We start from the raw sequence: 25,668 nt of genomic DNA, 5'->3' as shown, positions 1-25,668 counted from the left end.
CGACTATAAGCCCCTGGTAGTGCAGGGTTTTGTTGGGTTTTGGTTTCTTTCTGACTGTCAGCAATTTTAAAAAACAACCTAATTATCAGCTTATCTTCCCCCTCAGACACTGAAGGAATAAAAGCAAATCAATAAAGATATTCTGATACCTAATGGCATGGCAGGACCAGATATACACTATGTATCTGGTAAAGCAACAGCCACAATAGGGTGAAGGGGATGGGTCTCAGAAAATGAAGGCTCTTTTAACGTTTTTGTTGCAAAACATCACAAAACAGTAACAGGGAGCAGTAAAGAAACAGTCTCATTTTTATCAGGAAAATTAAAATTGAGTTCATTGCAGTCACATGACTCCCACTGAGGGCTTAATAAAGATTCCCTTCACTGTTGGATCTTGCTATAAATAAGCAGATGGTGGTGATTTGGTGTCCAAATTGTTGGTTTTACAGGTAAAATGACTTCGGATAGCAGGAGGTTGATTTGCTTTAAATTAAACAATAAAGCCATACTGTATTTAAAAAAAAAAAAAAACAACAAAAAAATGGAAGCAAGAGCAACAATACTGTCTGAAAAACCTCAAAGCCTGAAGTTCTGGCAACATTTTAAAGCCAAGTGCTATAATATGTAGTTAAGATTACTCAAATACAGTAAATTGAAAAATTGGTGGAGTCTTGCTGAATTGTAACAGTAGAACATTGATCCCAATTTTATTTTCAAGTTAAGACTTCAAATACATATTTTTTAAAAAAGACAATAAGGTCTAGCCCCCTTTTCAATCAAGCTGATGAAGACCCTCAGAAGGATTGATTTACACCTTGATTTACACACCCCCAGAAGGATTTGTGCCAACTAATGCTCTGTGTTCTAACACAATCCCTCCCCCCATCTAAAAGCATAAAAAAATGTAAAAACTCATTGACTTCAGTCCTGAGCATCGGTGTCTTCATAAAAAGGGCTTCATGCTAATGAAAAATCATGTGTGAGTCAAGCCTTTTGCTTCTCTGGGTTAACAGTGTCTACTGCAGATGTCTCCTAGATGCTTTTACTTCCAGATACAGCATTTTCTAGAAGTACTCAGTACGCATTGAGAGAAGTGTGGGCAATAGCACATGAAGCATCTGCCCTGGAGCTCTAGCTAGTCTCCTTGCCACAAGCGTAAACCAAACAGCTCTGCCATGACCACTGCCACTGCCCCTCTCAACCCATTTCAAGAAGGACTTGGACTTTTCCCTCTTCATGTGATGGCAGAAGCAGACTGGTTCTCCTGGTTCCAGGAGGCTTCCTGGGCATCTGTCAGGCTTTCTTACAGCTCTTTAGCCAACAAAACTTCCATATATAAATGCTCTCATCAGGAGCTGCCCAAAGCAACACATAGCACTGTCTGGTCCCTGCTGCTCTGAGGCCACTCAGGCAAAGGACTGTAGCTCCTGAGCCATAGGCTCTTGTCAGTGTTAATGGGAGCTGCAGGTCCAATTCTCTGTGTTCACAGCAGAGGTTGCATTATGCTACTTGTTATGAGGAGCTCTTTCAGCTCCCTCTTCTTCCAGGATTCCCACCAAACCAGCCCAACCTACCTGTTATATCCTAATAGCAGTTACTCCTCTCAGTGCTGCTCAGAATCATTAACACTGAACTGCAACATAGAATCATAGAAATCATAACATGTTGAATCTAGGTACAATTAACACCATCGGAAAGGTCACTGTAAACTGAAATGCAGAAATGCACTGGAATTAACTTCATTTCTAGCCTCATGCACAGCCTGTCTGAATTGTCTGTTGGTGGGGTAGCCCTATGTGTATTAGATGAACACTGAGGGCTGAGCAGGACTGAGGTCATGACCCCATTCAACTGCCCTTGGGAGAAGAATCTGACCCTCCAAGTGGGATGAGACACCCAATGGGTCAGGCTAATTCTGTCCCAACATTCTTCTGCAGTCCAAAATATCACATGTTCTTGTAGAGGAAGGCTGCTTGTAGCAGCTTATGTTCTTGAACAGAGGATAAAATACTTTTCTTGCCAAAAAAGTCCTTCCACGTATAAGCCTTGTGACCTCCTGAGAAGGGACAGTGTTCCCTACAGCTGCTGTTTTCATTTGGGAAGTTAAATTCCAAATGAAAGTCAACTACTGAAGAGGAGCAGAAAAGCTGGAGTTTGTCCAGGTAAATACTGGCGTGTAATAATTGCAAGTGAGCTTGTGTTTCCTTCTCTGGGAATGGTTCACAGATTTCATGTGAAGGCTTTGCCTTACCCACAGTTTAACTGCAGCTGTCCCAGGGGAAATATGGAGGTTATTTAATAGTGCCCAGCAATGACACAAAACAACTTAGGCCAGGAAGAGGAGCACCATATTAAATTAAAACTGCACAAAGCAAAATTTAGGGGGACAGAATGTAATTATCCAGCTTGGACTGTGGCCAAGGCACTGCTGCTAACACCTTTATTATTAAAAAACACAGAGGGGGAGAAATGCCAGAAGAGCCTTCACAATCACACAGACAGGAGACCTTGCTTTCAGCCTCTCCTGAAAGACGGCACCTCAGGTAGCACAGTGTCCATTAGCACTATACCAGGGTACTGATTCAGTACCTACTAAGAAGAAAGAAGGCCACCTACTAAAGAATATGCATAATTAAAGCTAAAAAATGAGCTGCTTTCATTGTGAAATGTGGAGTTCTCATGGCAGTGTTTCCCCATGAATACATCATGAAAAAAAATAATAGTTTGTACTTCACCTCCAAGGAATTTTGCAAAGGTCAACCACTAGAGCCAGTTGAATGCATTATTTAGTGACTTGATCATTTTATTACTGAATATTTCATTGGGTTTGTTTTTATAATCTGCTATTTCTGTTCATGAAGAATCACCAAATCCACAGTTTTCCTGTAGTAGACAGTGAGACACAGGCAACCATAGGAAGCACATACAACTAGCTGTCCTTGATATTTAGCAGCTTCCAGTTTCTTTGGATTCCTTTGGTAACTTCTGTCCTTCTTTTTGGAACAAAGCTAAAGCACAGCAGGTTCTGCCAAAGACATCCAGAGGGGACTGATCAAGCTTTGAACTATCATCATCTACTCACGCTAGTACGTGTGGTGGCCCCTGAACTACTGAAGCAATACTTTTATAAAGCTCCCATATGAAAAGATGGTGATCTAAACCTTATCTAAAATTGGTATGTAGATTTTTCACATTTGGATTTTTATTTTTGTTTTTTTTTTTACATCAACTTCTGTCACAAAAGTACTCAATGCAAAAATGCAACATTTTATTCAACAGGTACATCATGGAAAAGAAACAATGGTTCAGATATTTTCATATTTATGACTGATTGGGTTGGTTTTAAATGTAACTTTAGCAGTTAATTTTGTGATTCATCTCAAAATATTTTTCCTATGTATCAAACTAGGCAACAGAAATATTTTACAATTTGTAAATTTTTAATTAGAGATCATCTAGCCTCAATGGCCTTTTTAATTAGTATGTTTGGGTCTGAAATAACTTTGAAGAAAGCGAAAACCCAGGCTGAAAGATGAGAATGAAGGCAAGAAGTGTTTTACACTGGTGATCTCTGAGATCAGACAGATCATCTCCCAGTTTCTTGATGAAACATGCCACAGTCTAAACCTTGGACAACACCTTTGCATCAGGAAAGGGGCTACAGTACCATCTCTTTACTATTTACTTATCCTTACCGTTCTCATCAATACTCCAGGATTAACAAGGTTACTCCCTACCCAAAAATTAGCTGATTCAGCTGAAATCCTCATCCCATAGAGGCAAACACTAGCTTTTATCTGAGGCTTCAGATTTTGCTATTACTGTTGTTTAATAAATCACATTTTCAGAAACTGTGGTGATGATAAAAAAAAGTAGCAAAAAGTCCAAATGCTATGTAGTATTCAGAGCAGTATTTAATTTGATTTTTTTTCAGTTTATTGTAAGACAGATACAGCAAGATAACAGTGCTGACTTCAGCTCAACCTACTGTAATGGGGTAGAGAATTGGACCCAAGTAGCCTTCTCATGAAAGTTGTATCAAGTATAGTAAGTACTGCAATATTCACCACAAAAAGAAATCCCCAGATTTTCCCCAAATGAATGATTCTAAAGAAAACATCAATTTACTGCTTACACTTTAACTGGATGTTATTCCCAAGTGCGGTGTAATCATTGAGTGAGCTTTAATTTAACAAGTGTGCTGCTCTTAGCACATTTTTACTTATGTAGTAGTAAATTAACTATAACAGATTATTACCGTTCTCCATCATTTAGTAATAAGTGAGACTTCCTATGAATTTAAACTAAACTAAGGTGGTTGCTCATCACTCATTTATGACCACAGGTGAAACAACACACATTTCAAAGACAACAAAATTATTTTCCATGCTGAGATTCACAATTCCAGTTCATTTGCTTTCTGGTTACTGGGAAGGAAACTGCACCACCTGAGCTATGTCTCGCCTGGTCACCTCTGGTAGATGTGCAATGCTTTGATAATGGGGATGGGAACGCTTCAGTGGCCTAAGTGAATTTGCTGGATCAATGAGGCCTTGCTGCATTTTCAAAGTGATTTCCTTCAGTGTCTCACAGTTTCACACATTTCTATCACAGACTTTGCTGCGGTAGTAATCAGCAGCTGGTTTCTGAATGACTATAACGCTAAGGGCCAAATCGCAGAAATAGAGTAACCAAACCCAGAGCCTGATATTTAGAGGAGCTGGTTTTAGCTGCAGCCTGATGAGTTATTCTGTTAACTCAGGCCTCTATGTGTGTGTCTAAAAGAGAGAAACGCCTTCTGAAAGGAGTTACGTGACACTTCTGTTGTCTATGCAGGTATGGAATGATCACAATTAATTAGAACAGTTACTAAAGTAATTTCTCGAGAACACGGATGGTATTTACCTTGACTATTGTTTTCTCCAGGGCTTTTACCCTGATCTTTTAAGACTGTGCACTTCACAAAGATTAAAAAAAAAATAAATAAAAAAAAAAATAAAGATCTGGCACTCACATTTACGATAGGCTGTCATTGTTGGTTTGCTGCCAAAGACACGTATAGCAGCAGCAACAGCTGAGGGATCTCAGCCACTGAACCTTGGTGCTAACCGTATAAGAAATCACTTCAGTGGTGACAAGAGTATCTCTGTTCATTTTGTCCTTGAAGTTACAGAAATGCCATCCCAAGTTAAGCTAAATCAGAGCTTTCTCATATAGGTAGGTGACCCTTTGGAATCAACTTGATGCCATGAGTTTCATGTTTAAAAGCCTGAAACAAGCTCCTATAGAATTAAAATTTTTGTCATAAAATGTCTGTTCTGGCCTCACCCTCTTATTGCCCACAGAGTATCACAGACTTTTTCATGTAGTAAATCCTTCCTATGAAGTTTTCTTTTGTTAATTCGGGTGGGCAGATTAAAGGCAAAAATAAACCTGACATGAAAAATAACTGTTACTTTCTCCTGCCTTCAGCAAAAAAAAAGAACTTCTGCTTGCATTTTCACATAGTTAAATTTGCATTATTTAACTATAATGGCCCTTTGTCAGTATTCTCACTCAGAAATGTTCATCTGATTCCTTGGCATCTCTTTCTCTCTCACCAAATCGTGACGGTTTGGTCTCTAACAGAAACCAGCAGAGAACAAACTAGCTAGGACTCTAGTGAAATCTGAGTTGCATAGAAATGTTAATTATGCATAAAGTGTCTCCTCTTTTTTCCAGTAAATCCATATGTTCTTTTAAATATACAGAATGATGGCATTAGATAGGTAATAATCCTTAATTCCTCTCAGCAGCCTCAACTGAACTGCGAGATGAAATTGCTCCTCTGGAAGCAAACTGCCTATTTTAGTTTGGCAAAAAGAAATACGTTCATCCAGTCAGGCAACTGCAAGAGCAGGACAGAACAGGAATTTGACCAATATTGTCAACAGTACTATTTTTTAAACATTCTGTCAATCCATGTTATTAAGATTTTTTATTATTTCTGTTCTTATGGTATTCTGAAAACCGAGTGAAGTATTTGTAGTGCACCTTACGTTTTCAAATTTAAAAGCTTTTTATTTGTAAACACTTCTCCCTTGAGTCTGCAGAGAAACAGTAAGTCTAATGTGAGTTATCTTATTCCTGAATATCCTTAATCTGATCTTGGCATCAGTTCAGGTGGCATCCCTGTTTTATTGTCTTGCCCAAGTGTACTAAGCTACGATCAGCCCTTCAGTGTGGAGACCTCAAGGAAAACAGGTATTGGTTGACAGAGGCTTAATCTATGTGCACTGCATTTGTATGGCTGTGCTTGAAGTTTAAAAAGGGCAAATTGTTTAAGACAGGAAAATGTCTATGTTATGGGCGAACTTCCCTCGGTAGTGATGCTTGCTCTACAATATTTTGAGAGTGTTTCCTCTCAGTCTTTTTATTGATAGCCACTGATTGTCAAGGAGTGCTGGAAGCAGATAACCAAGAGCAATTACAGGCATCCTGGTGATAGCCTGTGTTATAACTATGATTGTAAAAATGTTTGAAATTTTCACAGATATGTAACACTAGAAGCATGCCAGGTAAATTACAAAAAGAAAAATAGAAAGTGGTTCTTTAACATCTTAATTAAAAAGAATAAAGTACATCCATCAGAGAAGCCTAAAAAGCAAATCTGTTTGGGGTTTTTTCATCAAATATTAACTGGATCCTGAGGGGTTTTCATTATCCAGATGAAAATATTTGGCTTATTTATCAGAGTGCAGAGCCTTACATTGAAACGATAGTCTTGTATGAAGTCCTCATGGAATGGTATACATCAGAGACACTGAAACTAGTGAACTGATTGAAGTCTTCTGTTTAGCTGAGATCTCTAAAGGCTCTGGTAGCATGCATTCAGCCCTTCACACTGTTTCCGCAGCACTTCACTGGGAACAGGGCCTTTGACTGTAAACACATTCTGCCAGTGTCTTTGATTCTTTGTCTGCACCATGTGGCTGCTATCAGTTTACAAATAAAGAAAAATTAAAATTTGTTTATGAACTGTTATTATTATAACTGAGTTCTGCTATTAGCTAGGTCTAAATGTTTTCATATATTCTACACCTCTGTTGCCCTTTGCAATTTTTGACTGTTTTCTTGCACATTAATAATTAACAATTTCCTTGTGTAATTGTTCCCAAGAGAACGAGCTGAAAGAATTATGAATTAATTTGCATCTTTTAGAGTACTAGTAAACTTCCCAAGATGAAAATTTCACTTCATCCAGGTAGAAACCAATCACTTTAAATCAAAGCTCACTGACTATCAGAGAGCTGGTTGGTTTTAGGTTTGTTGTTTTTCTAGAAGTTTCAGGAGAGCAGTGCCCTGCATAAGTTCTTAGAAAGCACAAACAGTGATTTTAGAAAAGCCCCTGGGTCTTTTTTTTTGTTGCAGTATAGAGTTCCTAGGCATTTATCAAAATTAGCATTTGCTGTATTTAAACAAAATGAATAGCAATTTCTTGGAGGTTGAGAGGTCTCATGGTGTAAATGTAGATTTCACCTTCCTTGAAAAATATCTGTAAACTGTTTCAGCTTTATTTTATTGTCTGATGTAGATAAATAATTCATGCTATAGACTCTAAAACGTGGATCAAGAAAAATAAATGTCCTTTTATGTACAGTTTATTCAAATAGAATCTTCAGCAAACAAAATGTGTTCTTTCTTATGTATTCATTTATAACCATACAATGTCAGGTCCTTGTTCACCAAAGCACTCATCCTCATTTATCTCTGAGCACTTGAGTAACCAAAGCACTACTGCCAAGTAACTAAAGCAACAGTTCTGACCACATGCTTTAAGTTAAATATGTTAGAGTGGTGTTCCAAGTAGTATCATAGTTACTGACAAGCTTAAGCGATTTACTGAACTGGGCATTTGACATCCAAGTTTATATACCTTCATGTATTTTAACCTTGATTAAATTCAGGAATATAAATGAATACTCTAACCCTCATTTTTCAAATGAGATGTAAAATATGTCATTAATGGAAAATACAAGACTCGATATCAGACTTTCAGGTTTTGAAGTTTTAGTAATTGATAAAGAGTTTTGCATTAACATTTGGAAGGACAGAAAGATTAGTTTAAATGGCTACAGACTGTCTAAGACACAATCAATCTCACAGTATGTTTTGAAAGAAAATGCTCTTTAGTATCAAAATCCTTGTTAAATATCTGAAAGAAAAAAAAAAGTGGACTTGTTGTTAAGAAAGGGAGGTATTGCAACTGCCTTCAACCAAGAGTTGAAGCCATTTTGCACCTGATATGGAAGAGGGAATAGAAGGAATAAAGGACTGATGAAGGTTAGGGAGAAGGCAAGAATAAAACATAGCAGGCTTGGAAGCAGACCAAAGAGTGTCAGAACTGTGACTAAGGGGAAGCCTGGGGCAATATCAGAAGTAGCAAGAAAAGGCCTGGACACTTGCAGTGACCAGGGAAAGACCCAGAATAAGGAAGGAAATGGCTGTGCTAGGTCCAGGAAGGCTAGTATGGCTGTAGCAAAGGTAGCTCTACCTCTTCCCTAAGGAAGCAGATGCAGATCACACAAGAACTCATTAGGATTACTGGTATGGCCATAGGGAATCCATCCTGCAAAAAATGTTAAAATACAACCTGGGTGGCATTTCCTCTCAGGTAATATAAAAACAAAGTAATTTCTTCAAAATGGGGACTAACTATGAGCAATCAGAAAATGGATGCAGGAACTTCTCGGTAGGTCTGTCCATTTAGATTCCCCCTCCCCTTAGGCCTTTGAAGAATGGAACTTCTTTATCGCCACAGCTTGATATGATGCTACTTTCTTCAATATGGCAGGAAGGAAAACGTTTTACTGACTGGAAAAACAAAACAAAAAAACACAACAGAACCTGTTCCTCCCATAAAGCCACTCTAAGATGTGCATTTTTCCATAAATTCTACTGGAAGACTTTTTCCTTAGTAAGTTTGAAGTTTACTATTTTTCATGAAAAGAACTGATGACAAGGCAGAACCCTTCTAGCAAGATGAAAATACATATTTAAAACAAAAGTGTTTTCCAGGCTGTTTCAGAGGTTGCAAACATATATATTGTTTTCTATTCTGAAATCTGTTTTTTTACACAAATGTATGTATCAATTGAAAAATGTCTACAGTAACTATGTAAGGCTGGTTTTGCTGTGTTCAAAACACCATTTTTTAAACACACAAAAATCCAGCCATATCTTGATCAACCCAGAAGACATTACTAAACCTACGAAATTCCTTATAGCTGATGCTTGTTATGACAGTGTGTAGGGAATTTCCTTACAAACACACACAAACTTTTTCTCCAATTCTAGATGAAATACTACTACACAGAAATTACTTTTGCTTCATGTAAATATACGTTCAAGTTCTCAAAATACAGGAGCTGCAGTCCAAATTTAATTACAGTGCTTTTTAAAATGAATGAGGTGCGAACATTGTAACAGAAATGTGTGAAGACACTAACCTCACTGTCAGCACAGTTCAGTATTACTGTAATGAAGCAACTGTCTGTAATGTTTGAGAAGCAGCTGAATAAACCAAGACCCCCAAAATTCTCACACCTGTAGAAAATATTGACACTGCTTCACTTTTGGCTTATCCCAGCCTATCAGTGCTCAAATTCCTGCATGGAAGGAGCTGTATTCTTCCATGGTAAAGTAATATTCTGTTTAACGGCATGTTTTTCTTGCCAGGTTTTGAGAAAAACACCAGTACCGTCTCCCCAAATTCCCTCCACGCTGCACTGTTTTATGATTCCTAATCTAAAACACAAACATGATGCTTAATGAGTATGTTTGTCACATGAGTAGCAGGAACAGATGAAGTCCTAAAGTTCCCTGTAATCTACTGGGAGAGATAGCTCAAGTGCTGGAGTCAGCACAGCCAGAAAACCTTCAAAATATTTTTCTTCAACTCTAATTTGCAAAACTGCAATGGCAAAGTTTACTCTAAGGAGAAACTGTGCTAACCACAGATTTATTTATTTTCTGCTGATCAACACAGCTATGTGAACAACTGACAGAGACATCTTTTTCTGCAGGAAGATGCCAGAGCTGCGGAGTTAAAAGCCAAAGCTTCAAAGTTGACACTGACCATATTTATTAACACCATTATGAGCTTCTTGTGGTTCATGCAGCTTTCCAGTATTGCACTGGGCTAAACGTAAGTTTTTTACTGTCCGCTCAGGAGGCTGGCAAGGCATAGCACACGGCTGTAAACACATCACATGGTATCTCCTGGAAGATGACTGCACTGCTCGTAATCCTCGCTTTCATAGCAAGACAATAAAACCCCATGAGAAACCATTTACCTCTCAGAACAGACTTGACTTGTTTGAAAATGTCTGTTTCTCTCGCAAGACTTGAGGTGGGGGAGCTTAGACTAGCCTCTTTGGGAGTCAGGCAGTCAGATCATCTTTCTCCCTTGGGCACAGCTGCCAGATACCACCATTCCTTATGCACTGGCTGCAGTCGCTTACAGGAGATTTCACACCTGGGAACCAGTGAGCCTAGCTTCTGCTCCACAGACAGGCTTGGAGGCCTGCCATGCCAACTTTACATATCCCTCTGGGATACTTACGTCCCTTCACAATGGTATTTTCTGATACTACAAAACTTCTAATTACACATTAACCCTTTAATATCAACCTGTACTTGACCTGCCTAGAAAATGATGAGATTTCCTGCAAGTGCAAAACACACTGTAGGTAAAAAACCGGCCCATTCAAATTGTGGGGAATTTTTATATCAGTGCAAGTTTCCATGTTTATATTTTTTACTTCTGAGGAATTTTTCACCTATTTTCACAAAACAGTCTCTCTGTATTTTTTCTTTTTTGTTATTTTTCTTTCTTTGGAAACATCACTGGTTTTTTTACATACCACTTGCAAAACTGTTTACTGTTTTCCAAACAGCTCTTACTGGTGCATATCAGTCCTGAAAAATCACAAGTGCTTCAGATCTGTCAGGAATCATTATTATGTTAATCCTTCATAGACCTACAGAATACCACAAATTGACTGGGACCTCTTCAGATTATCTAGGCCAATCCCCCTGCACAAGCGGGTTGCTCAGGACAGTGTAAGTCTTTTTGAAAAAACTTCTTATGTTTAAACAAAATGTCTTCTATTTCAGTTTATGTCCATTGACTCTTGTCCCGTCACTGGAAATCACTGAGGAAGAGTCTGGCTCTTACTCCTTTACTCCATGCCATCAGGTATTTATACACATTTGTAAATCCCCCACGACTTCTCCAGATTGAACAGTCCTACTTCTCTCAGACTGTCCTCATGTAAAAGATGTTACCAGTCACACTGATCACCTCCATGTCCCTTTGCTGGACTCTCTCCAGTGTGCCCCTATCTTTCTTGTACAGAGGAGCCCAACATCGGACACAGTATTCCAAGTGTGGCCTCACCAGTGCTGAGCAGAAGGAAAGGATAGCCTCCTCTGACTTACTAGCCATGTTCTAACACAGTCCATGATACTGCTGCCTGCCTCTCGCACAAGGGCACGCTGGAGGTTCAACATGCGTCTGCCTTTTCTGCCAGTCTCCTTTCTCACTGGGTGGCCCCAGTCTGTGCTGGTGGATGGGCTGCTCCTCCCCAGGTGCAAGGCTTTTAACTCCCTGTTGTTGAACTGCATAAAATTCCTCTTTGCCCAATTCTCAGGCCAACTATGTCCCTCCCGGTGGAAGCATATCTGTCTATCACCCACCCCTCCCAGTTTTGTATAATCTGCTGCAAAACTAAGGGCGTGCACTCTCCTGTCATCCACACCATTAACAAACATGCTAAACAGCACTGGATGCAGACCAGTGCGTTTGAACACAATTCCATGTAGGAATAGTGCATTGGAGTTAAGAAGCAAATTTTTATGTGTGTATTTGGCAGCCATCTCACCAATGACACTGTCATGCTGTTATCCATGTTTCTGTCACCATGAGCTTGAACTACTGCAAAAGCATAGCCAGCTGCTTTGAAGCTCTGCAGCAATACCAGGTGGCACAGAGACTGAAGCTATTGCCTTCCCATCTGAGAGAAACAATCATGTTACACTGGTGCCTGCAGATAGGATCCAACCCTCTGGCTTTAACTGAAAAACTCTTAGATGGTTTGGACTTGTTTACATAAGAGGCCTGCTTCCCCACATTCACCGATTAGCTAACAGCAGTTAGACATGTTGACCATCCAACAGAAAAGGAGTATCTGCTTGTAGGCAAGTTTCTGTGAAAAAGCTTCAACAGCTGAATTTGCTGCAGTGTGGGCCCTGTGTGGATTTGGGTGCTTCTGGCAGAACTATCTATTTAAGAAACAATTTGGGGCAGAGAGGGATTCAGGATCTTATTTGAAAAGTCCCAGGAGATATTTTTTTACCATGATTACATGCTGTAGTAAGAGAGATAAGTTTGATTTCTTGCATAAATTACAGCTATTAATAACTGAATTCTAAATTTAAATATTAATTATTATAATGAACCCTTTAGTACCTAACAATTATAGAGTGTTACAAACTCTGAAATAAACACTACAAGTCTCTAAATAAACAACATATTTGTGGCCTTCTTCTTCCACATAGGAGACCTCAGGGCAATAGACTTGAAAGTTTTGGGGTTTTCATTCACTCCACAGAAAAGCAAACAACCTTCAGAGTAAGTAAGAATCAGACCCTGAATCCCACTGGATTTTCTTCTTTTGATGGAATTTCCACCTTTCTCTCATCCATTCTTCTGCTTTATTCTTCTCAAATTCTCCTTCAAGACCCTATGTGCTGGTACACTTCAGACCTCTTCCACATCTAATCTCTCTTCATTTTGCAAACTAGCAGTTCACCGTATTTCTTATAAACAAGCAGGCTCCAAGATATGCAAAGGCTAATCTCACAATTCCAAAATTGTATCCTTAAACTCTCACCTATTTCTGTACCTAATTCTATAGTCAACAACTTCTTCTTGTATTTGTCTTTGATTCTGCTCAAAGCTCTCACAGCCTGTTTTTTTGGCTGTGAGGAACCACATTCATATGTAGTGGTAAGGGTGAAAGAAACTGCAGTTACAGCTAAAGTGGGGCTGGAAAGGGCCTCACAAAGCAAACACAGAGCTCTCAAAAGAGTTTCTTTCTGAAGAATACTCTGTTTCTCAATCACGCCTGGCTGGTAGCTCAAACTAGGGTTAGGATTAAGCACTGGTTTTGAGAGAACAAGGAAGATTTAATATGCAGCTGGGATGGGGCTAGAAAAGGGCTGACAAAAGAGAAGGGTTGCCAAAAGTTCTTCTCCTGGTAATGTTGAGGATATAGCCTCAGCCACCTCATGAGCCTTTTAGCCTAGCCTAGGCTTAGGGCTGGTGGAAAGGAAAAGGAGTTGAGCTGCCAAAGGATACAAAGGGCTGTAAAAGAATATTCCTCTGAGGAACGGGCAGTCCAGGGAGCTGCTGCTGTAGAGTTTAGGGTTAAGCTTGGAAAAAAACACCATTTGGGGTGAGGCTGGAGAGAGTACGCAAGTAAAGAGTTAAGTTTAGCCGATGGGGGGAAGCTTAGTGCCTCTAAGGGTTGAAGGCACCTTCAAGGTTCAGCAAAGGGCAAGACTGTAACGTAAGGGCTGGAAAAAAAAAAAAAAAAGTTTCTGTAATAGATGTACACAATACTGTATTTTGTGCTTATCTGGCATGTGGGCACCTCTCTTAATTTATGTAATATATCCACATGGAAGAAACACATAACTCCAAGGATAAGTTAAAATAGGGGAGATTCATCCCCAAATTTCAGCAGTAGCTTAAGGTGGGGCCAGAATGCTTAAGGTCTGCAGCCTGTTTCCCTGCCTTGGCCCTGCCTAGGGGCTACTGCAGAGGAGCCACCGTCCCTGCGGCACACCTGGGTGCACTCGTTGCCAAACCTCTCCTCCCTGCCATTTTACAGCCGGCGTCAGCACACCGAGCAGCTGACAAAATGGAGGAGGGGAAAGCGCATAGCACAAGATGGATTGTTACAGTCCTCGGAAGTAAAGTTAACTTTGGAGGAGGCCTCGCTCGGGTATTTCCACACAGCTCATGCCACCTGCTGGCAAGCAGGAGCCGCTGCCTCGCAGCAGCAGCCCGGAGGCACGCAGGCCCTGCGGCACAGGCCTGTCGAGCCCCTCTACCCCTGCCGACTACGCAGCCACGTCTGACCCCTCGGGGCCGTCTGGGCACCGCTGTCTACATGCATTAGGATCTCTGGGGCAGCTGGGGCCTGCAGACCACTCGTCATCTGCAGAGGCCAGGCTAGCCTGCTGCACCCCGCCCCGCGGGAGGGGACTGCCGCACTGCGCCTAGCCTCGCCTTGCCTCCCCTCTCTTTCTCTTCCCTTCGCTGCTGGAGCGACCCCGCTGGCTCCAACGCCCGGCGGAGTCCCGCTCAAAATGGGGGCTCCACGGTGAAATGGCTGCCAGTCAGCGCTGTTCACCCTTTGCCTCCCGGTGGGAGCGGCCGCTGCATCGCGTAGAGCGCTTGATTGACGGTCTGCGCTAGCCGCGGTTGCGTCAGGCAGACCCAGCCTGTGGGGCTTCCAGAAACTTCCCTGCCCTCTCCAAAAATGGCTTCCACACTCGGCCCACCGACCGCACTGCGTCACTTCACTTGGCCTTCCCCAGCCAATGGCGCTTGCTTGCTCCGGAGTCACGTGGGGTGAGTGAGCCAGTCGCCTTGAGAGCTTGGAGCAGCCTGGCGTCACTTCCGTTCGCTGGAGGCGTTGTTGCGGAGCTGTGTGTTGGGTGTCGGGGAAGTGTCGGTCGGGGTGAGAGGGTGAGGAGCGACCACGTAGGTGTGCAGGGGCAGCGGGGTGGGCGGCAGGGGTGCAGCGGGACGGGGCTCCTTGGGGCGCAGGGGCGGAGCTGGCAGCGGCGGGAACAGGCTCCTCCCGAGAGTGACTGAGGGCCCGCGGCCTGGTCTGGGCCTAGGCGTGAGGCGGGCGCTGGACGCGTCCCTGTTCCCTTAGTGGAGTCACGCCGCTCTGCCTAGGCGGGAATGGGCTTCTTTATGCTTTGGTAGAGGAGTAGGTTCGCTGTGTTTCCTTACTGTTGTGTTTGCCAGTTAATATGCTGCAATGCGGATGGTGTTTTGTTTTCTTTTTAATGCCGGTGTCGTTCATCCTTGTTCTTAATTTAATGCTTGAAGTTGTCTTGCTTTAGTTACCAGTTTCAAAAACCTATCGTAAGCATGGAGTTGCCACTGTAAATTCCTGCAAACGGTGTAATCCCAGTGGAAGAGTGGGTTTAGTGGCATAAACAGGATAAGTCTCTGAAACTAATTTAACTTAAGGAAGGAGGATTTCATAACTGAGCTTAAAAGTGAAGTAATATTTTCTGGTAGCAGGGTTATTTCACCACTTTATCTTGTTTGGGGTTAATGCTAGCTCTCCCCTGCTGTGGATGCTCATTTCTCATGCAGCTTTAAAGTTACCTTTAAAGTTGTACAAACAGTTGTGTGAAAGAAAGCATTGGTTGTTGGGGCATCTTGTGATGTGAGAGGTTGTGTACAGTCAAAGTATTTGTACCTACAGCAACTTGGGTACTTTGTGTAATATATGCACTATTTATGGAAGTAAGCCAGCAGTTTTAATACTACTGCAGTCTGGAGTCCACTTGCCCACGAGTGATGTCACCGTTTTCTGGTCAAAACTGCACAAGTTGCCCTGGACTTGTGTTCTGGGCTGTGACCTTGACTTACTACTGTCTCTGTAAAGCTAATTAGCTCTTCAAAGGATAGCTTAATACCTGTCTAAAACTTGTTCTAGCCTATATATTGTGCTGTTTGCTTATTTGGGTTTATACTTGGCTGAAATTCAAATAGATTTGGATCACCTTTATGAGCAGTTATTCAGAGAACAGAGCACTCATGAAGTGTTATGTCTCAAAGTTTGTTGATAAAGTAACTCAAACGTAACTACATAAAGGGTTCTTACGTCATTTATATGTATGACAAATGGTATGTTCTCCTGTTTTCAGGCCAGTTGTGAGAGAAGTCTCTGGAAATGGAAGACAAATAGAGATAGAATTGAACTGTGTATTTAAGAAGGTTCTATTTTTTATTACATAACTCTAGTCATAATACTGTTTTTGTTACATAACTCTAGTCATAATACCATTTCTATTACAGTCTGTAGTGTAGTTGAGAGCAAGTAGTAAGTGTACCTTGTTTTCTGAAAACCATGTAACTAAATAGTAAAGCATGTTTTTCTCATGCCCTTGCAGGAACACAGTGTATTAAATTACCTAAGCAACCATGCTGGCTGCAAGGCTAGTATGCCTGAGGGCATTATCATGCCAGACTATCCGCCCCACCATTACTCAGACTTCCCCAGCTTTGAGGAACTCCAGTATAAAAGCATACAGGCTCTGGCAGCCTAACCAGGTAAGGCAGTTCTGTTTCTAATGATTCTGAGTGCTGATATCTTAAAGGGTTGAGTGTTTTGCCAAAATAATTGCTTTACATGGAGTACCTGTTTTGAATGATCATGAGCCTCGTGTTTCTTTGAGGTACATGCTCTGATTTACAGAATAATGTTACTCAGTCAAAAACCAGGGTTTTAAGAACAATTGAACTAGTATCCTCTATTTCAATTATTATTTGCCCATGTAAATTTGAAAAGAAGAGCTTAAATGAGATAATTAACAATGGACAAGTCTTTCTATGTAAGGTAGAAGCAGCAGAAAGTCTTGTCTGACTTCTTGTCATAGCTCCCTGCTTCCAAGTAAGGCTCTTGAACATAATATTAAATATATATACCTTGAGTATAATACTAAAGTAGAAGCTTTCTTTTCAAAGACTTTAGTGTGTTTAAAGCTGTTGTCCAGGTTAGAGCAAGTTCTGAGTTACGGCAGGACTACCATTGGCCTAACCAGCAATTTTGAAAACTGGACTGTTGTCACCCTAAGACACTGTTTATTCCTCATTTAGGGAAGATATTTCAGGCACGCTTTCTGCTCAGGTGACAACTATTAAAATGCTAGGTTTTGATAGATGCAAAACACATCAAAACTGAAATGCTGTGGTAAACTTCCTGATTTTTATTGCTCTAATGGCTTGTAGATTTCAGCTTTTAGTGTTAAACTCACAGTTTTGAGTGAGCTCAGGTGCGTGTATAGTAATTTAGAAATTCCTGGGACAGTGGTAAGGAAACTTCAAATGTTGTTCCTGAAGTGAAATATGAGTTTATTGTTTGTTGCTCTTTCAGATTACTAAGACTTTGAGCAACATCTTTTGTTTATTTGGAACTTGTCAGCCTTAAAAATCTTTTACAAGCCTTCATTCAGGGTTTGTTCTCTAAATCAAGGCTAGAGTTCAAAGCAGAATTTGTGATGGCTTTGCAAATTGAGTGTCTGTAAAGTGCAAGTATTGTGCAAGAAGAGCGTTTATGTGGAGTGATCTTGCACAGAAAGTAACGTAATTTTTTAATGTAAATGTAAAGAGTATGTTTTTATATTTAAAAAAATAATCCTTGTGGGACTAAAGTAAAAGAAATACAGACTGAAAATCAGCTTCTGAAATTCTCTGCATTGGTGCTGTACTACTAGAATGTGTGTTACTCACAACAGTTCCTAAACTTTAATGTTCAGTTGTTTTCCTTGAGCAAAGTTACTTCATGTGTTTGGGAGCTAAGAGACTATTTTAAATGCAGCATGTAAATTTATAAGAAGTGTCTTCTGTCTTGTTTCATTTAGTCTTTTTTTATGTTGTATCTGAATCTAACAGTGTTACGCCACGAGAGTAAGAACAGGTGTAAGGCGTGGAAAAATTGGCCAGGAAATTAAAGAAGCAGCATTTGAGCCATCTGCAGAAACTGCACTTAAAGGTAAGGTAGCTGTGCTTTAAATACTGAGAATCTTAGAAGCGTAATTCAAAATTTCCTTGAAGGAATCAAGTTTCCTTCAAATAATTAAAGAAACTGAGAATATTGTTTCATGTGTAAGTTGGCTTAGGAAACTCCATCAAACAGCTGGAGACAGTTTCTCTGCTTGTCTTTCCTTGTAGAGTTTAAAATTACAAATGTGTCACAATATAGAGAAATTACATGTTTCCTCTTTAAGCTGCTGTTGAGAACTGTTCAGTGAAAGTGGTTGCCTCTTAATGGAGACTTGGTTGTGGGTATTAAAAAGTATGCACGCTTGCTTTGTTATATCTACTTTGTATAGTGTCTAAAGGAAGGGGTTTTGTACAGCATGTAGAGTTTGTAAAAAAGTTTCTAGTGTTACATGGGCATTGTCTTGCAGTGCTTTTTAGTACAGCTAGTGTGTAAGGGATTTTTTAGGTAGCAGTATCTGATAGAAGAGACTTGTAAGTATCCTGTAATAGCACTGAGTTAAACTGCATGTAGATTGGCTAGTGTCTTGATTATAACACATTAGGAAAACGCGTAGACTTGGGGTTACACAACTGAAAGTCTTTGGTCTCAGCAGCTCTTCTAATATAACAGTATTTTATGATTGATATTTCTGTTAGTAGCAGTAATCTGATACCTACACCCAGGCAGTATGCCTAAAAATCAGACAGCAGAAACGGATGGTAAATCGTGTGGTGGTGTTCATGAGCTTTGGAAATCCTTTTATAAACTTACTTGAATCCAGTTGCTGCTGAAGAGCCCTGGATGGAGCAAGTATTTAAGGGCAGATGAATGAGAGGAACAAATACAACACGTAGTTTTTCTCCTGTTCTATAGTGAGTTGGATAGTGAAATGGTATACTGAATCAGCTGACAGGTGAATTCTTCTGCTGGAGAACCTGTTAACTGGTTTTATGTTGGAATTGCTGTCACGAATGAAGGTCGGTAAACCTGGCATGTTACTAGTTGGTCTCTTATTTCTTACACTATTTTATGAAGTTATATTGTGTTGATAAGGTGAATCTAGAGTTTTTCATGTGTAGCTCCTTGAGAACTGGTAACTTAAGTGGAACTTTAAGAAAGAAGTCTTAACATGGATCAGCTATTGCTGATACAACAAAACTCGTGAGGATGTTACTATTCAAGAAAAAGCATTCATAACAATGTGGATATTTTTTTCTTCTTCATACAGCTGATCGCCTGGGGAAATTTATTGTTGCTGGAGGGGCTGCTGTTGGCCTGGGGGCCCTTGCTTACTATGGAATGGGCATGTCCAGTGAGATTGGAGCTATTGAAAAAGCTGCGTAAGTAAGATGGCTTTCTGTTTTAAGTGAATCTCCCTCCTCATTATATGTCTCTTCTTTTGCTGCTAACACCCAGTGTACACAGAGCTTAAGGGTTTTTTTAAGCTCTGAACAGAAAGCTCTCACTGCTTTCTGTACAGGATTTTAAAGAATGTAACTGAAAGCAAAATTTAAATTACTCAGGTTTAAGTGGATGTTGACTTAAGTGACTTGTTTTGCTAAATTTGAAATTTATTTGTGCAGAGTATATAAATATGCCTTATGAGGTGTGCCACAGCTACTTTATGAAGTGTAGTCTGCTGTAAAACTTGTTACAACCACTTTGCCTGGTGTTCCTGTGAGACTATTCATTAAACTTCAATACTGCATGTTGGAAAGAGAGTCTCCTTGGAACACGCTACTTACCTTGGTATAAGCTATGCTCTAATAAATACGTTTTACTTTGGTATCTGAGGAACTTTTCATTGATACATATGTCTGTGTTTGGTTTTTTTCCTCCAAAAGCCTTGAAGTAATGGGTCAAAAAAGTGAAATGAGAGAAAATGTGTGCATTATGTTTAAGTTTGGTGTTAGCAGGGAAAGCTTGCTGTCCATAATATGACGAAATCATACTGCAAAAACTCATTCATAATGTCTAAGTCTGTTGCTATTGTTAGAGCTCTCAAGATGACATTCATGCCTGTGATGTCAGATAATCATGTGGACTGTGACTCAGCAATCTGTGAGCTCTTAGCAAGCTACTTAGTGCTCAGTTCCCATTCTGTAGGCATTTTTCTTAAACCAGTTTGTTATACATACACCATTCTCTATTTTTCCATGGTTAAAAAGTATTTGTTATTCTGTTTCCTCTGTATCCTGTTTTCTTAGAATTGAACTGCAGTTATCGTTATTTGCAATTTGCACTGTTTCTAGAGAGTTCTGTTACATTAGACCAGCAAGATTTAAAAGTTTAACTCCTGTTACAAGACAAACTCATGGCAGAAGTTGCTAGATCGCACCACTTTTATGAAGCCTTATGTATATCAATAGCTATGAATATATTTAACAGCTTGATTATGTTTTCAGTTAATCTTTATTCTGATACTGGTAATCATACAGCTGTGCATGACTTAGAAGTTATATGCTTATTTTTCAGTATTTGGCCACAGTATGTGAAAGACAGAATTCAAACTACTTACATGTACTTTGCGGGAAGCATTGGCTTGACGGCACTGTCTGCTGTAGCAGTAAGCAGATCTCCAGCTCTCATGAGTCTTATGACAAAAGGCTCCTGGCTGGTAAGCTTATGTTATAAAAATAAAAAACATTTACTGGGAAATGACCTTAAATGTGATGGTTGATATAAAAAAAATATTAAATGTGGATTACTTGGTGAAAAGTAAGTCAAAACTTCACTTACATTGATCTTCTTATCCATTAAGATTATGTAAGTATGTTAATGATATTCTGTGGTTTAGGATTTGGTGATTCTAACTACATGCTGATGTGCACCTTCTATACTACTTCGTAGTTTGTCAGAGACAAATTATATAAGAAAAAAGTCCATGCTGTGCTATCCTTACCACCTGTATGCAAGAGGAAGCTGTTGTAAATAGTCATCTGAGGCTAATGAAGCTGTTCCTGTCACTTTCTAAAATGGAAACTGATGTCCCTGTGCATTCCTGTTTCTCCCTGTGCTTTTCTGTATAGCTCTTTTGAGATCTCTCTCCTGTTTGCCAAGACTGAAATGCTACTAGTAGGCAAATCATCGAAGCGTACTGCTAACAAAATGTGACTGCTTAGTACATACTTGGTGTGTTGAGTGCAGTGATAATAGTTAAATGCCAACATTTACATAATTTATGGAGATTAATTTAATAATGCATCCTTGTTGATAAATCAGAATTGTATGGTTTTGACCAGTGTGTTAGATGCTGGATGATTCTGCTTGGAACCATCTGTAAGAGGAGGCATTGAGGTTTAAAAAGCATTGGTGGCAAAAGTGTGTGAACTGAGTACTAGCTTTGTGTAGAGAAATGTACAAGACAAAACTAAGACTGACATTTCAGATAGGCTAATGAGGATTGGAGTAAGGGGCAGAACTGTATGTTTTCTTGATCTTACATTACACAATTAAGAGATGGTTGCCATTTTACCACTAAACTTGGGTTCCTAGAAGCCTAAATAACATGGGAACTTACTGCAAGCTAGGGTGAAGAAGCTTTTTACTGTGACCTTACAAGAGAAAAACTGACAAACACCCCAATTATGAATTAGGTTGCTCTTCTCAGATTTACTCTACTGACTTCAGGAAGTGAGAACAGAGACTATGCCCTAATGATAACTTGAGCACTGTAACACTTTTTTTACAGGCAATAGGCGCAACTTTCGCAGCTATGATTGGTGCTGGAATGTTGGTCAGGTCCATATCCTATGAAAATAGTCCAGCTGCTAAACATTTGGCTTGGATGATGCATTCAGGTATGTGATTTTAGTTTTCATTGTAGAGATGTCTGTGCTTCGGTGTGACCAGATTCTTAATTTAAGGAAACTTTGACTTTAAGGCAGATTTCTATATACTGCTGTAGGAGAGTTAGATTTTTTTCAGAGACTTGAATGTCAGGAAGATTCCTTAAGTGCTCATATTTTTTCATAATCTTCTAAAAGTCATGCTCAAGTTAAAATTGTGATATGTGTATGCCACATCGGATAGAACTAGTTGATATCATATCTGCTTTGGGTTTGTGATTGCTTTCTGGGACCATAGCTTCTAAAGCACTATACTTCCTGTTCTCCAGTTCTGCAGGGTAAGAAAGTATTTGAAAACTTGACTAGAAAAATACTTTTTTTTAGTATTAAACTGCTTAAATATATGTGCCCATCAGGTGTGTAAGCTGCGACTACAGATCGTTTTCTCACTAATGATGCCTACTTCAAATAACAGTGGCTATTACTTTTCAGAACTGTTTCTCCAGAAATAATTCATGGTCCATGAAAAACACATGTATGTTAAGCACTAGAGTTGTATTTTCCTCTCTAGAGCTAACATTTTGACGAAGAAATTGTGTTTATTTTGGTGATTGCTAAGTTAAAACCTAATGTGATATTAATAGACTAGATAAGAGGTTTCATACATGATTGTAGCAAAAAGTCTGACTTAATTACTTAACTATTGCCTCAGTAATTATTGTAGCAGAAATCCATTCTGCTTTTCATAGTTGAGTGCTCCCATGCCTGGTACGTATTTGATCAGTCTGTGGCAGGTATCTCTTACCAGCTCTGTTCTGAACATACTAGTATGTTACTGTTAGGCTTTCTTCCAAAGATCAGCTCCCTGAAGTGCTCCTCAGAGCTAGATAAAAGTAAGTCATGGAATTTAAGGTTGCTAGTTTATTGTGATCCCTTCTGGGTAGGTGCATGATCAAGTGTGTTTGAGCCATGTTACCTGGCTGTAAAACAAAATTGTTTTGGCAGGTGGTGTTCTTACCAGATCTGTTCCGAATATAATGGGTGGTGTTTTGTTTTCCTTTGCTAGGTGTCATGGGTGCAGTGGTGGCTCCTCTAGCCTTCTTGGGTGGTCCTTTGCTGATCAGAGCTGCCTGGTATACTGCTGGAATTGTTGGAGGTCTCTCCACTGTCGCCATGTGTGCTCCAAGTGAAAAATTTCTGAACATGGGAGGACCCCTGGGAATAGGCCTAGGCTTTGTTCTTGCCTCTTCAATTGGTAAAACACTGTTTTAATACTATCAGATAAAGTAGGTTATAAAAGTAAACTGCTAGGATGCGGTTCCTGTTTAATTGCAGACTGATCTGTCCGATTAAGTTTTGCTGTAAATAGCCCTTGCAGGCCTAGCACAGCAGAAAATACTCTGTTAAATGTGTTCTTGAAAGTAAATGTGAAGTTACAGTTCTGGCACGTTAATCTGAAAAATGGCCAGTAGTGGTGGCTTGTATTTCTAGTTACTGCTAGTGGGTAGGGAAGACAGTAAATGTGATCCGAGTTCTTGGTCTATTTGTTCTTCTCCCTTTTGTGTTTCTAGGTATAGTTGTAGTCCTAGGGTCAGAAACACTTTCATATGAAATACCTGTGATTCCCTAAAGTGTTCAGAATTACTAGATCAGGCTGTATATGTGACATCTTCAGCTTGTATATTAAAACTCTTGCTATCAAAAAGCACCACAAATTGAGAATTGAATACTCACTGAAAAATGTGTGCTACAGTAACCACTATTTGACCCAGCTCAGAGTAGCAGATATGTATAGTAGCAGTCTTTAATACGGTTGTACGTTGTGCATTCCTTTCCAGGGTCCATGTTCTTGCCTCCCACTTCTGCTTTTGGTGCCGGCTTGTATTCGGTAGCTGTTTATGGTGGATTAGTACTCTTTGGCATGTTCCTGCTCTATGATACGCAGCATGTTATTAAGCGTGCAGAAACTATTCCATATTATGGAGTAACAAAATATGACCCAATCAATGCGTAAGTATTATGTGTTAATGCAGCTGATCTCAATGGCTGTGTAAGCATTTGCTTCAGGCTGTATCAAACTACGCTTTTAAACTATGCCAGACCTTTTATTTACTGTTCAGAAGTGTATTGCTATTAAATGTGAAGGATCACAGGGTCTAAAGATGTTGTGTGAAAATAGCTGGTGGAGTTAAAATTGAAAGCATCTGCCTGAAATGAGAGAAACAGGGGTGAATGTGGTGTCACATGCCTCCAGCAGTACTTCCAAAAAGCAGTTTTGTTTTTAAAGCATTGCTGAGAGAATTCATAGCTGTTTTCCACAAATATCTGTCAGTATCATCTGAGACAAAAAATGCTAACTTTTTCATAGTCATTTAATATTTGCTACCCTTTGTCACTAAATAAAAATATTCAACATTGTGACAGATAGTTAAAGATGGATTAATTGACTCCCTGTAAATGTTGTCTGTCTTATCGTGAGTTATCTCCTTTATTCTGATTTTCTATAATTAAAATAGAATAATACTGACCTTCAAAATTCTTGGAGCTAAACAGATTAAAGAGCAGCATAAAAGCAGAGAGCTCCTGTATGAGAACAGCATACTGTCTGTTACGGCAGGGATGGTAGAACAAAAATACAGGGGTTTTTTGACATACCAAGCACTGGGGACAATCATAGTTGAGTTTTTTTAGAGACGCTTTGTGAAGGCTTTTAAAAATGAAGTGTAATGGTGTGAAATACAAATACTATTTCTGTTCAATAGTAATTCACTTTTATTTCCTTTTTTCTAGGTGTATGGGTATCTACACAGATACACTGAACATCTTCATTCGGGTGGCCACCATGCTTGCAGGTGGTGGAGGTAGCAGGAGGAAGTAAACCAAGACTGTGTGTCTGACAGCCTACCTTAATGCACATACTAAATAAAAATTCATGGTTACAAGAAGTTTTGCTGCAAATCAGGAATATAAAGCATTTCAGCACATTGTTTCAGTGCAGTGTGATTCAGGCTTACTAGTTTTTCTTCAAACACTTTCCAGCTCATTGTTAAAATAGTGTGAACTGCTTCTAATTGTACATTATTTTGAGGAAGTAAATTATTTTTAATATATGAGTAAAATAGTCTGTCTGCTTTTTAATGGGTTTGACAGCAATTCAGCTTTTTTTTTTTTTTTAACTGTTGTTGCGTAGTAATGGCCATCATTTCTAAACAGTATCCCTTACACAAGTAGGGACACAAGCTACTTTATGAAATGCTGTTGGAATGTGGCATTTTTTTCAGTGAAGATCGCATAAATGATATTTCAGTGACACCTTAAGAACAAATTATGGCAGTAAATGCAGTAATGACTTCTGCCTGGGCAGATATTTCAGCAAGGTTTAAGCAGTTGTCAGAAATGCATTGGATTTGACCAGTGAGGTGACCAAAAAGTGTAAATGAAGCACGATGGGGAAACCATGCGGCATTTGTCCCATGTGAACTTCAGTCTCCTTCTGGAGTGCAAATGAGAACTCAGTGCTTTAATGCTGAGTGGGTATAATAGCTATGTTTTTTTTGTACTAGATTTACCAAATTACTGAATAGCAATAGATGTGTCTGTCTTCCAGTGACTAAATCTCGGTATTGTGGGTGAAGCTCTGTCCTTCAGAAGAGCTCTTAGTGCTTATCTCTGACGAGCTTGTACAATTGGCACAGAAAGAGGGAATTGAGGGTAGACTGCTATCAACCCAAGTATCATAAATTTCCCATACTGTTGTGTGCTTCAGCCTGTAACTTTACCCCCAGTTGGTATGTTTAGCTTGGTTTAAAAGGATTGTTGCCTATCAGTGAAATTGATTTAATATTAAGAAATAAATACTTACCAAACTCTGTTCTTTTATGCTGAAATAAAAGGTGAGTTCTTGGGCACAAGAAAGTTTAAAGGTAATGTCAACAACTCTTGACTTTCAATTTCATAAACATGCTGTGCTTATGTATTGACTATGAACAATAAAATTCTAGTCTCACAAGCTGACAACTCTCTGTCCCTGTGTTAATAGA

At 39.6% G+C, this 25,668-nt stretch overlaps 1 protein-coding gene across 3 annotated transcripts; it reads left to right on the top strand.

The window, feature by feature from the left end:
* Window positions 1–14,709: 14,709 nt before the first annotated feature.
* On the top strand, window positions 14,710–24,610 carry GHITM (growth hormone inducible transmembrane protein). Of its 3 annotated transcripts, none has more exons than XM_061373775.1 (9): window positions 14,710–14,815; window positions 16,249–16,408; window positions 17,750–17,849; window positions 19,069–19,180; window positions 20,316–20,457; window positions 21,532–21,640; window positions 22,695–22,883; window positions 23,467–23,638; window positions 24,419–24,610. In XM_061373775.1, exons 2-9 carry the CDS (start codon window positions 16,280–16,282, stop codon window positions 24,504–24,506), a joined length of 1,041 nt encoding a protein of 346 aa, XP_061229759.1. In that variant the 5' UTR covers window positions 14,710–14,815; window positions 16,249–16,279; the 3' UTR covers window positions 24,507–24,610. The 3 variants fall into 3 exon arrangements, with proteins under 3 accessions (XP_061229759.1, XP_061229760.1, XP_061229761.1); XM_061373776.1 differs by having other exon boundaries at window positions 14,710–14,819; XM_061373777.1 differs by having other exon boundaries at window positions 14,715–14,792.
* Window positions 24,611–25,668: the final 1,058 nt, after the last annotated feature.

Source organism: Neopsephotus bourkii, unplaced genomic scaffold, assembly GCF_033783945.1.
Source record: "Neopsephotus bourkii isolate Nb327-2 ecotype Australia unplaced genomic scaffold, CSIRO-AGI_Nbou_v1 NB_1634, whole genome shotgun sequence".
Lineage (NCBI taxonomy): Eukaryota > Metazoa > Chordata > Aves > Psittaciformes > Psittacidae > Neopsephotus > Neopsephotus bourkii.
The sequence above is the reverse complement of the archived record's forward strand: the minus strand, read 5'-3'. Positions and strand labels throughout refer to the sequence as shown.

Bases quoted from the DNA above. Each gene is read 5' to 3' on its own strand.
- GHITM (XM_061373775.1), top strand. From the start codon at position 16,280: ATGCTGGCTGCAAGGCTAGTATGCCTGAGGGCATTATCATGCCAGACT. The intron at 19,181-20,315 runs GTAAGTAAGATG...CTTATTTTTCAG, and splicing joins GGAGCTATTGAAAAAGCTGC to TATTTGGCCACAGTATGTGA. The intron at 22,884-23,466 runs GTAAAACACTGT...ATTCCTTTCCAG, and splicing joins TGTTCTTGCCTCTTCAATTG to GGTCCATGTTCTTGCCTCCC.